General features: G+C 44.7%; 1 protein-coding gene across 1 annotated transcript in view; it reads right to left on the reverse strand.

The window, feature by feature from the left end:
• The window catches only part of CHRD (chordin), a 95092-nt gene that overhangs the window by 4875 nt on the left and 77633 nt on the right, over window positions 1-12584 (reverse strand). Inside the window, exons 21-22 of the mRNA XM_030216181.1 lie at window positions 7761-7912; window positions 2704-2797 (exon numbers count right to left, since the gene is read on the reverse strand). Of these exons, the coding sequence (XP_030072041.1) occupies window positions 2704-2797; window positions 7761-7912 (246 nt within the window). The remainder of the gene's footprint in view (window positions 1-2703; window positions 2798-7760; window positions 7913-12584) is intronic.

A 12584-nucleotide genomic window follows, 5' to 3' on the forward strand; every position in this document is an offset into this window, starting at 1 on the left:
TTCTTTTCTGAAATTTACTTTATTGAATAAACGTAGTAGCTAATTTATTCACAATTTGTAGTAAGGAATTCAGAAGCAGGAGACTTTGTAGTTCCGAAGGGTAGAGGATAAAGCTTTATGGCAGAGGTAAGAGAATTTGCAATTGGTAAAAAGATGAGTTCAGTTCAGGGGAGCAGAAGACAACCTGCTCCTAAGGCAGATGGACACAACTGCCTTGCAGCATTGGAAGAGAGCAAGAAGAACACCCACAAGGCCAGGGGGCAAGGCGAAGGGACCAACAGGAGTAGAGAAGGTCAAACACTGACTGACACATCACAGCAAAGATAGTAAAGGTGATCAGGAAATAGCAGCAGGTAGACAAAGAACTCAAGACTTTGCAGAAGAAAAGACCAGTAGGAGTCAAGCACTATGTACGGGACACAATGCATTGCTGACCTACCATGAGAGGAAGTAACTGCAGCACCACAGTCCTAAGAAGTGAGATAATATTAAACACATTTTAGATTGGCACGCTAAATAATATTGTGAGGCTTCTGGAGGGAATAGTTACAGTCTCGTTTAGAACCTACATTAACTTGTACACTTGTCCTTTAGATTGTAAGCTCCTTGAGCAGGGACTGTCCTTCTCTGTTAAACTGTACAGCGCTGCGTAACCCTAGTAGCGCTTTAGAAATGTTAAGTAGTAGTAACTTCCTAAGCGGCCCCTTTACAAAAGCGCAGTCAAAAGTGGCCTGTGCTGCTTTTAGTGGGTGATTTTCCCACATGCTCAGGCCAAAACGCTGAATTTCTATTTTTGGCAATAATGGCCAGGTGCCAAGTCCAAAATTAACACCTGACCATTTACTGCGTCAACCCTTATCACCTCCTATTTACTTGGCGGTAAGGGCTCACACGTTAACCCTGCGGTAATCGGGAAGCACATGGCGATATGGCCATGCTGCCAGTTACCGCCAGGAACGCCCTCCCACGGTAGAATAGAACATTATTTTCTGCCATGGGAAACGGCTCACGCCAACTTTGGAACTTGTGCCAGGCTCCTGCGCTACCCTGGCGGTAGGGCCGATTTGGTGCACCCTACTGCGACCTTTGTAAAAGGGACCCTAAGTGCATTAATGTAATTTAGCACAGATATTAAAGGGGTAATTCAAGTTTAATAGGGGTTTACTACCCTGCTCATCGCAAATATATCTAGGCAGCTTTCACAGTAAAAGGAAAAGTAGAAAAAGGGGGAGGGGACTAAACTGGAACAAAAGCGAAGAAGGTGGAACTAAAATATTAATAGGATAGCAGGGGTAAACACAAAAGGAGGGGGTAAGGTCCACCTCTGGAAGGGGAACCCTTAACTATAGGCATCTTGGAAGAGGAAATGCTTTTAAAAGTCTGTTTTAAATTGCTGAAGTGTCGTTTGTTTGCACAGAGATTGTAGTAATCTAATCCAATTTTTGGGACCCTGTACCGAAAAAATAACAGCCAGTGTATGCTCATGGAAAATTTCACTGAATGAGGGGAGCAGAAGGCGATGTTGAGTGGCTGAACTTAGTGTTCATGAAGGGATTTAGGGACTCAATAGGCAGGAAAGGTATTGGTCACCGCATCTCAAAAACGTTATATTGAAAAAGGTGCAGAGAAGGGCAACGAAAATGATAAAGGGAATGGGATAACTGTATGAGGAAAGGCTAAAGTGGCTACGGCTCTTCAGCTTGGAGAAGATATGGCTAAGAGGAGATATGGTAGAGGTCTATAAAATAATGAGTGGAGTGGAACGGGTAGATGTGAATCACTTGTTTACTCTTTCCAAAAATACTAGGACTAGGGGGCACGCAATGAAGGGAAAATGGGACTTGATATACCTCCTTTCTGTGGTTTTTGCAACTACATTCAAAGCAGTTTACATAGTATATTCAAGTACTTATTTGTACCTGGAGCAATGGAGGGTTAAGTGACTTGCCCAGAGTCGCAAGGAGCCACAGTGGGAATCAAACCTAGCTCTCCAGGATGAAAGTCTGCTGCATTAAACACTAGGCTACTCCTCCACTGGAGAAAATATTTCTTCACTCAGCATGTAATTAAACTCTGGAATTTGTTGCCAGAGAATGTGATAAAAGCAGTTAGCTTAGCAGGGTATAAAAAAGGTTTAGACAAGTTCCTAGAAGAAAAGTCCATAAGCCATTATTAAGATGGATTTGAAGAAATCCACTGTTTATTTCTAGGATAAGGAGCATAAAATCTGTTTTACTGTTTAGGGATCTTGACAGGTACTTGTGACCTGGACTGGCCACTGTTAGAAACAGGATACTGGGCCTGACGGACTTTTGGCCTGTCCCAGTATGGCAACACTTATGCACATACATACTCACATGCTATCAGATATGTGTACACATGCTTGTACACACTCACACGTACATACCATCACATATGTATACACATGCTTGCACACACTCACACGTACATACCATCACATATGTATACACATGCTTGCACACACTCACATGCACATACCATCACATATGTGTACACATGCTTGCACACACATGCACATACCATCACATATGTGTACACATGCTTGCACACACATGCACATACCATCACATATGTGTACACATGCTTACACACACTCACATGCACATACCATGACATGTGTGTACACATGTCTGCACATACCATGACATATGTGTATACATGCTTGTAAGCACAGGCACTGACCTTTGCACTTAGAGCAGCACCTGTTTTCTGCGTTCACGGTGCTGTTACAGATCACATTGGAACAATCCTGCCGCTGGCACTGGGTAACTCCTTCCTAAAGAGATCAAAGTACAAGGAACATCTCAAGCAGATACACATTATAGATGGGGTAAGGCTGTTAAACGAATCAATTCCTGCATTGTGAACATTTTCTCAGGAGGGAGCTGTTAAGTTCTTAGAATATGAAGATAGAGTAAGGAGTGGTCACAGGGAGGAAATTCATCTCGTTACTTTGCAATTTACTGCCATGTCTATGGTGACAGATAGTTGTTTGATACATTCGGATCTGGAATTAATGGTGAATTGTTTCGAGATTAGAAACCTTAGAATACTAAACTTTCCAGTGACTTAGCACATCTGGAGCTTCTGAAAATGTATTTGAAAGAAACTGTGAGTGGAGGAGTGGCCTAGTGGTTAGGGTGGTGGACTTTGTCCTGAGGAACTGAATTCGATTCCCACTTCAGGCACAGGCAGCTCCTTGTGACTCTGGGCAAGTCACTTAACCCTCCATTACCCCATGTAAGCCGCATTGAGCCTGCCATGAGTGGGAAAGCGCGGGGTACAAATGTAACAAAAAAAAAATGTCAGGCTGATTCATTAACAGTTGAGAGAGTACCTGCAAAAAACAGTATAAGTAAACTGCTTTGACTGAATCTACAGAAAGGCAGTAATTCAAGTGTGGGATAAACAAACATTTTATGGGGTCGCCAGTGTTCAAAGCAATATAAACGTCCAGAAACTGCTTCTGGTTGTTTGAATCGCTAGCTTGGGTCTAACTGGGCCTATTTAGCAGTAGTTAACCAGACAGCGTTACTAAAAATGTCCGGTTACTGCCTAAGCCGGAACCAGCTATCTTATGGGTGTTCCCACGGCGGGGTTGCCACTTGGCCAGTTAAGGGTCAATATTCAGCACATAAGGGGCTCCTAACTTTATGCGATTCACCATAGCTACTTAACTGCTGAATATCGCACGTAACCGGCTATGTTTTCACCCCCTGTGTATATTTGGAAATTGGACATGACCCGGCATTGAATTTCCAGGGGCAGCGTCACCAGCCGAATATCGGGTACTATATTACCAGACGTTCTGGGGTGTCTAAAGAGGGAGAATAAGAGCAGCTTATATCTGTGGATAGTTTTAGAGTCATTCCAAGACTTGTCTACCAAGCATGCTACCTTACTGGTGAAATTTCATTCCCAAGCTGAAAAAAATACTATCCAGAAAGAATGTTCCTTTTTGTGGTCAGCACGTTACCATCTTTCCTGACATGGCCAGATAAATGTAGCTTCGCAGAAAGCAAATCCTATAGCTGAAGCCTACATTTTTGGTAGTACATAAGTATTGCCATATTGGGAAAGACCAAAGGTCCATCGAGCCCAGCATCCTGTTTCCAACAGTGGCCAATCCAGGTCACAAATACCCGGCAAGATCCCAGTAGGAGACATTCTTTTAGTTAGATTTTCTTGTAAGAGTCTAGTCATCTCCGGAAATTATAGATATGTGTCTATGGATCCCACTCATTCGAACCCTAATTGTCACACAGAGCCTCCATCTCCAGCACACAGGGGTGAGACGGTGGCACTCAGTTGATGATACAGAACCTAGATCTCATTCACAAGTACAGAGACCCCCAGCTCCTCCATAATGAATTCTGGGAAAGTCTGGAGAGCAGATGTTACAGGTTTCTGAAACTAACATCTGGTGCGTCAAAGGAGACTGAGCTGAGAGCTGATGAAACTAAAGGTCAAATTCCATCCCCCCCCCCCCGTGACCTGTGAATGCAGTTTTCACAGCGTGGGCTGGTGCACAATTTGGAGACACTTTTAAGCTGTGGATTTTGCATCAGTGAAAGACAACCCATAATTTCACTTTGAAAATGAGAAGGAAAACGTCTTGGCAAATGCTTGAACTTCTGTTTTTTGAGGGCAGCTTTTGCTACAAAAAAAGTGCCCAGATTTGGAAATACATATTACTGCCCCAACCCTGCCTCTAGGGTAAAATGGTTGTATTGTGTATTATTTCTGCAGTTTTCAAATAAACCATTGTTATGGACGTAATGTTGAAAACATCCCACCCTGAGGTAAAGGTGCCCAATCTAGACAGTAGATCCCTTTAACTGCCACAGCAGAGACAAAGTTAACTTTACATAGGGCACTGATAGTCAGCCTCTAACCATAAATTAAAACTATAGTCCTAAATGAAAGAACTTTCTGATAATGGCAGTATTTGGCACTAAGTATCAGTCTTTAAGTGGTGCCATGTGGCGAGATCAGTGGCGTAGCCACAGGTGGGCCTAGGTGGGCCCACTTAGGGCTCAGGCCCACCCAAGAGCAGCACACATTTAGTGGTGGCTGGTGGGGATCCCAAGCTCCGCCAGCTGAAGACCTCTTCCTGATGGTGCTGAAAACATTGCTCTCCACTTCAGAAGTCTGAGCTTCCTAAGCTGCCGATACTGGCAACTGCGCACGCTCAGTTTTCAGCGCATGCCTGCTGCAGGCTGCCAAGGTAGAGAGCAGTGTTTTCCTACCGGCTGAGATATTTTTTTAAGTTGGTGGGGGAGGGGGGAGAACACTTGTGCCCACCCAGTTCTTGTCTAGGCCCACCCAAAATCTGCTGTCTGGCTACGCCCCTGGACCGTGAGATCATGCAGAATTCTAGCCGGCAGCAGTGAGCGCGTTGTGTGTGCATTCAGTTTCTTCTGCCTGTCAGTGTGGTGAGGCTGGGTGGATGTACTTTTTAAAGGCTATGGCTGTCATTTAAAGAGAATCAAAACTGCCATCGCAAATTGACTTGACAGAGGCCAATATTTAAAGGGTTTAGGATCCTAAACTAGCCTCTTTGAAAATTTATGAGGAGACAGGGAAGAATTCTGTAACTAGGCCCCTGGTAGGATCTTTTTTTCACTCTTCAAGACAGGCCTTAATGCAGAGTTAGAGTGGTCGAGGCTATTATGAAGGATGATATTCTGAACCAGAAAGATGTTAACGAGAAGATTTTTTTAATTGGCTGGATGTTGCTGGGATGAATATTAAAAGGTACTAACACCTTATCTTTTTGATAGAGAACGGATCAGTGACTGTGCTATCCATGACGCACAGTTTCGAAACATGGTGCCGTATCAGATAGGTGACAGTGTATGACGTCTTGCTGGATTATAGCTGAAGATTTTGCTACATATAAGTTTAAAAAAATATTTAAGGAAATATACTGAGGTTTGGGAACTTTGGACTATAGACATAATTATATTCAGATGGCTTTTGCCAACGTGACAGTGAGTTAGAATTGGAGAGCGCTTCCTGGCCGAGAAATGCATAGTATTTGTCTTTGTTTTTGTCAGGGACATTTAAGACTTTCTATTAGAGGTATGTCTCTTTGTAGGAGTGCTGTGTTTTTTTTTGGAGTAGCCTAGTGGTTAGTGCAGTGGACTTTGATCCTGGGGAACTGAGTTCAATTCCCACTGCAGCACCTTGTGACTCTGGGCAAGTCACTTAACCCTCCATTGCCCCAGGTACAAAAACTTAGTTTGTGAGCCTTCTAGGGACAGAGAAAGTACCTGTATAAAATGGGTACAGTGCTGCGCTATAGAAATGATTAGTAGTAATACTATCATGTTGTTGGCATTTCTGGATCTAGGTGTCATAGTTGATCATACGTTGAAACTCAATGTGTGACGGTGGCTAAGAAAGCAAATATAATGTTAGGTATTATTAGAAAAGGAATGGAAAACAAAAATGAAGATGTTATAATGCCTTTGTAGTGCTCCATGGTGCGACCGCACCTCGAATATTGTGTTCGATTCTGGTCGCCGCATCTCAAAAAAGATATAGTGGAATTAGAAAAGGTACAGAGAAGGGTGACAAAAATGATAAAGGGGATGGGACGACTTTCCTATGAGGAAAGGCTGAAGCATCTAGGGCTATTCAGCTTGGAGAAAAGACAGCAGAGGGAAGATATGATAGAGGTCTATAAAATAATGAGTGGAGTGGAACGGGTAGACGTGAATTGCTGATTTACTCTTTCACAAAATACTAGGACTAGGGGGCACATGATGAAGCTACAAAGTAGTAAATTTAAAACGAATTGTAGAAAATAATTCTTCAACCAACGTGTAATTAAACTCTGGAATTCTTTGCCACAGAATGTAGTAAAAGCAGTTAGCTTAGAGGGGTTTAAAAAAAAGGTTTGTATAGCTTCCTAAAAGAAAAGTCCATAAGCCATTATTAAGAATGACTTGGAAAAATCCACTGCTTATTTCTAGGATAAGCAGAATAAAATGTATTATACTGTTTGGGGTATTTGTAACCTTGATTGGCCACTGTTGGAAACAGGATGCTGGGCTTGATGGACCTTCTGTTTCTCCCAGTATCCCAATACTTATGTTCTAATGTTTTATATTTTAATCTGTAAACTGCCTTGACCTGTACCCCAGATAAGGCAGGACAGCAACTTTCAAATAAATGGCAATAATAAATTGGTTTGAAAAGTTTGGACTGATGATGATAACAGTGGTGAGAAATTTGGACTATTGAGACAGATATCTATCTCCCACATTTAATGATCTAATATTTAAGAGAGATAATTTGGGAAATTATACATGCGTTGATGATGGTCTGAGATTTCTGGATGTTTTCGCCGATTCCATCTACATTTAGAAGCATAACTTTTAAATTCCTAAATTCAGATGAATTTTCAGCTGAAAACTTAGACTGAAAATAGAGAACAAACTTACAGGGCAGTTATGTGTATCAGAGGTGCCATAGTAGGCAGGAATGTGCATAGGTGTACTAGGCGCCATTCCTATGGTCACGCCTTAAATGTTATGATGTTAACTGGAAGAAGCTGCTATACATATGGCCAAGTTACTACATTGCTCTCTAATATAGGCTCCCAGCTCAGGTGTTTGGGATATCAGGTCCATTACATATATGTAGTACCTGGCACTGAACACCTACAAACAAGTTAAGAGACAGAACTAAGGTTGGAACAGATTCCAGAAACTTCTGACATTAATACTTACCACACACCAGCAGGTGACACACTTCATTTCTCCAAATGGAGGTACAGTGGGGTGCCATCGCTCATTGTTCAGATACCAGTGTCTTCCAAATTTACAGGCCCTGGGAGCATCTGACTGCATCATATCCGAGAGTTCAAGGGCACTCTTCTCCTCTAAGGAAACAATGGAAGAGAGAGATTTCACTCTAGACCTTCCTCTTGTACCTGATCCTCATCTCATCATAGTCCTTCATCCATCAAACCTACTCCTTTATTTTCTCCACTCTGTGGTGTCCACATACACACACCTGGCCATTGCATCAATCTCCTCTGGCTCTTTGTGCTAATGATCATATCTGAGAACAACAGCATTTCTCTCGCCATGCGATGGAGACTCTCTCTCTAGAGGTGGTCTCCCTGGTCATCAGGGCCCTTAACAGTCCCACAACCATAGCACAGTGGCTGCCTTGGACATTCCAGCTCTTCCTTTCCTTTGAGGATTGTAAGCTCTGTCGAGCAGGGACTGTCTCTTATATGTTCAGTGTACAGTGCTGTGTACGTCTAGTAGCGCTATAGAAATGATAAGTAGTAGTCGTAGTAATTTCATCTTACTGGAGCCTCATTTGTTCATCATCGACCAAACACGAGCTTCCTCCTTCCTCTCTATCAAAGCTTGCATGTTACGGAGAAAAACATGGATGTCTAAATCAGGAGTATGTCTTTATGGTAAGGGGACATGGTGTGGGTGGGACAACAGTAAGGCATCCAGCTCTGATTTCAGAAGGATAAGGGATGTCCATCTCCAAAAAAATGGCCATTGTTATTTAGACTAGTCCTCAGCACATCCAGGTACTCTGATTGAGCAGGCAAGTCACCTTCTTAATCTCTTACTGGTTGCTTCCCCCCTCCCCAATGTAAATGGCAAGGAATATTGGGCTCTGTGACAGCTTCAGGAACTACTAAAATAATTTTTAAGTTCATCTTATCGTAGCCTTCCTTGTGGAGTGGAGAAGAAGTTTAATGGTGAAAGCAGTGGGCTGGAAACCAAGGGGCTCAGGTTCAAATCCCACTTCAGCTGTCTGTGAATTTTATTTTAATTTTGAGCCATCCAGGGACAGAAAAATATCTACTGTACCTTAATGTCCACCACTTCAATAGCCTTCAGGCTTGCAGGTGTCTTATATATTTAAGTACAGTAGATATTTTTTTTTGTTTCTGGAAGGCTCACAATTTAAAATAAAATCACAGTGAGCTGCAGTAGGATTTGAACCTGGCTCCTCAGGTTCTCAGTCCACTGCATTAACATTAGGCTACTCCTGCACAGATGTCATCTAAACAGCGATTTTGTAACATGGACATTCAACTGCTGGCCACACTGCCTTCCATGTCCCTTGTTTTCCCGGTTCATTGTCTGGATGTTTCAGTTTGTAAAATGGATGGTCTTGCTGGATATAATCAGCACATGGATGTCCATTTCTCATGTATTTTAAGTAGAGGAGTGTGGTAGCCGTGTTAGTCCACTCTTAAGGTTATCAATAGAAATCAAACAAAATAAAACATGGAAAAGAAAATAAGATGATACCTTTTTTATTGGACATAACTTAATACATTTCTTGATTAGCTTTCGAAGGTTGCCCTTCTTCCTCAGTATTTTAGAACAAGCTGTATGTGGGCAGATCTTTATCTAAAATACTGACCTGGACGTCCTTCTTCTAAACTCCCGTTCTATGTTGCTATGTAACACCTTCTCTGACTGAACAGCTTTTCTCCTCCAAAACTATTACAGACTTTCATTAGTCCTACTTATAATTTGGGGCCCTCAAAAGCTTTGGCTCCCAAAAGAGAAGGAGAATAGCACAGGGGCTGCCAGTTTAGTCTACAGCTGTTCCCAGAGGCACAGAGTGCCATAAAGGAGGAGGTATACAGTACATCATCGGGGTATTCTTGATCTCAGAGGAGAAAGACCGAGTGCAGCTGCTGCCAAACATACAGTCCTTACCAGGGGCGTAGCTAGGTGGGGCCACGGGGACAAAGGCCTCCAAAGATTTAGCCCTGGCCCCCTCCACTTTCGACCCCCCCCCACTGCCACTGACCCTCCCCTGCCACTTTCAACCTCCCCTCCCACTGTTGCCACTGCTGACCCTCCCTCGCTGCTGCCAGGTACCTTTGCTGGCGGGGGTCCCCAACCCCCGCCAGCCTTAGTTTTCTTCAGCGCCGGTCTCCGACGCGTTCGCTAATCTGTGCTTTGAGTCCTGACATCCAGCACGTCCTGCACGTTCCTTTAAGTGAAACTCAGCATGCTCTGTTTCACTTAAAGGAACATGCCGGACGTGCATACAGGACGTCAGGACTCACAGCACAGATCAGAGAATGTGCCGGAGTAGACCGGTGCTGAAGAAGACTTCAGCTGGTGGGGGTTGGGGACTCCTGCCAGCAAAGGTACCTGGCGGCGGTGGGGGTTGAAAGTGGTGAGGGACAGTCATCGGTGGCAGGAGGGGGGGGTCGAAAGTGACGGGGGAGGGTCAGCGGCTGGGAGAGGTGAGCTAAAATGTGCCCCCCCACCTTGGGCTCTGGACCCCCCTCCCGCTGAGGTGTGGCTACACCCCTGGTCTTTACAGAGAAAGGATTTGAAAACTGGGAGCAGTGATGCTCGTGAGAGCCGATACCTTAAAGAAATAAGAGATAGGGCCCAACCCAGGTACTGATCAATTTACCTGTACTAAGAGGGAAACCAGCAGTGGAGAACCCAGAGCCTCAGAGGAGAGTGGAAGAGAGAGGACAGAGGCATGATTGTAGTGCAGAAGGTCTGTATTCTTACCAAAAAGAGTGAAGAGTCGGGCTTAATCCATGCCCAAAGGCCAAAATATCACAGAAGAACAAACAGAAAGAAGGGAAGAGGCACCGTACAGGAGAATAAGGATTCTTACAGCTATCCAGTCTGCAAGAAGGTGTGAAGGATCCAGGACTTTGAAGTAGTGAGTACTGTTCCGAAGAGACTAAGGACAAATGGTCTTACCTGATAATTTTCTCTCTTTTAGAGGCAGATGCAGCAACCAAACGTAAAAAAATCTAAATCGTTAAAGTCCCTAACGATTTTAAAATAACGAAAAATGCACCAAAAAAAAAAGTCACACATGCTGGAATCGGTATTGAAACGTAGAATGTATCAAAGAATCACAATACACATCGTTAATCGGCCCCCAAATCATGCGCAGAGCAGCCAAGCGTTATGTTAGCTGCTCTGCGCATGCCACAAACAGTCAAATCACAAGCACATGGCAAATTGAATTGACACATAAAAAAATAAAACTAAAAAAAGGATCGGGAGGGGGCAAGGGCGCTCATCAGGAGCGTCCTGTACGGACGGCCTTGCCCCCCCCCCCCCCCCGCCGCTGCTCCCCACTTTCCGCCGCTCCCCCCACCCCGAAAAAGCAAAATTGTAGCAGCCCCTGCCCCCCTCCCTTCCTCACTACTCTCAGCTCCGCCTCCCGACATCCTCCGTCTGTGCCCCGCCCCCTTTGGGGGTCGTCGCCGCCATTCCCCTTCTCCATCGGGCCCCCCTCCCTCTTACCGGGCCCGTGCAGCGCCTCTTTCCTCTGTCCGAAGGCGCTGCACGGGCAAGAAGAACGCTGAATCAGCTGATGCCTGCCTTCGCGATGGCGCGTCTTTCTCCTGCTGCGCCCGCCCCTGTCTGACGTCAGTTACTGACGTCAGACAGGGGCGGGCCCAGGAGGAGAAAGACGCTCTATCGCGAAGGCAGGCATCAGCTGATTCAGCGTTCTTCTTGCCCGTGCAGCGCCTTCGGACAGAGGAAAGAGGCGCTGCACGGGCCCGGTAAGAGGGAGGGGGGCCCGATGGAGAAGGGGAATGGCGGCGACGACCCCCAAAGGGGGCGGGGCACAGACGGAGGATGTCGGGAGGCGGAGCTGAGAGTAGTGAGGAAGGGAGGGGGGCAGGGGCTGCTACAATTTTGCTTTTTCGGGGTGGGGGGAGCGGCGGAAAGTGGGGAGCAGCGGCGGGGGGGGGGGCAAGGCCGTCCGTACAGGACGCTCCTGATGAGCGCCCTTGCCCCCTCCCGATCCTTTTTTTAGTTTTATTTTTTTATGTGTTTTCTGAGGTCCTTTGGACCAATCACAGCGCTTTTAGCTCTGCTAATGCGCTGGGATTGGCTCAAAGTTTGTTTATTTTTTCACTTAACACTTTTTCCTGGCACAGAGCTGTCCTAACGAGAGGTCCAGACCTCTCGTTAGTTTTCCTGCCTTTTTCCTGCGTAAAGGCAATCGGAAAAGGTTAGTGCATGTCGTTTCAATGGGGTTTTCACACTAATTGCTCATCTCCATTCCGTTTTCGTTAGCTGCTACTGTCGTCGGAAAATAGGCTTAAGTGCATGGAAAGGATCGGAAATTCTTCCCCGAGGGCTCATTTAACGATGAAAAACGTTTAGTGCATCTGCCTCTAAATCACAATAGACGGGTCCAGAAAATTGTAAGTTATGACCATCTACCAGCAGGTGGAGACAGAGGACAAAAAAACTGAACTCTGTTATATAGAATGGTAAGCAGCTAGGTCAGTTAGTATTTCCAGTAATAAAGCAGAACAAATACAGTATATATAAGCCATAACATATATCTCCTTCCCCACAGAATAGATGAACAAGTAACAGAGTATTCAAAACTTAAAGTAACAAACCTGAACAGAGAAACCATCTGAGAACCAAGTAAGGGCAGGTTTCTGGACTCAGCTGCAGTGATTAAAGGAAAGAAAATTATCAGGTAAAACATAAATTTTCCTTCCTTGTCATCAGCAGCAGATGAGTCCAGAATATTGTGGGAAACAGAAACACCTG

The sequence above is a fragment of the Microcaecilia unicolor genome, chromosome 10 (assembly GCF_901765095.1).
Source record: "Microcaecilia unicolor chromosome 10, aMicUni1.1, whole genome shotgun sequence".
In the NCBI taxonomy this organism is placed as follows: domain Eukaryota; kingdom Metazoa; phylum Chordata; class Amphibia; order Gymnophiona; family Siphonopidae; genus Microcaecilia; species Microcaecilia unicolor.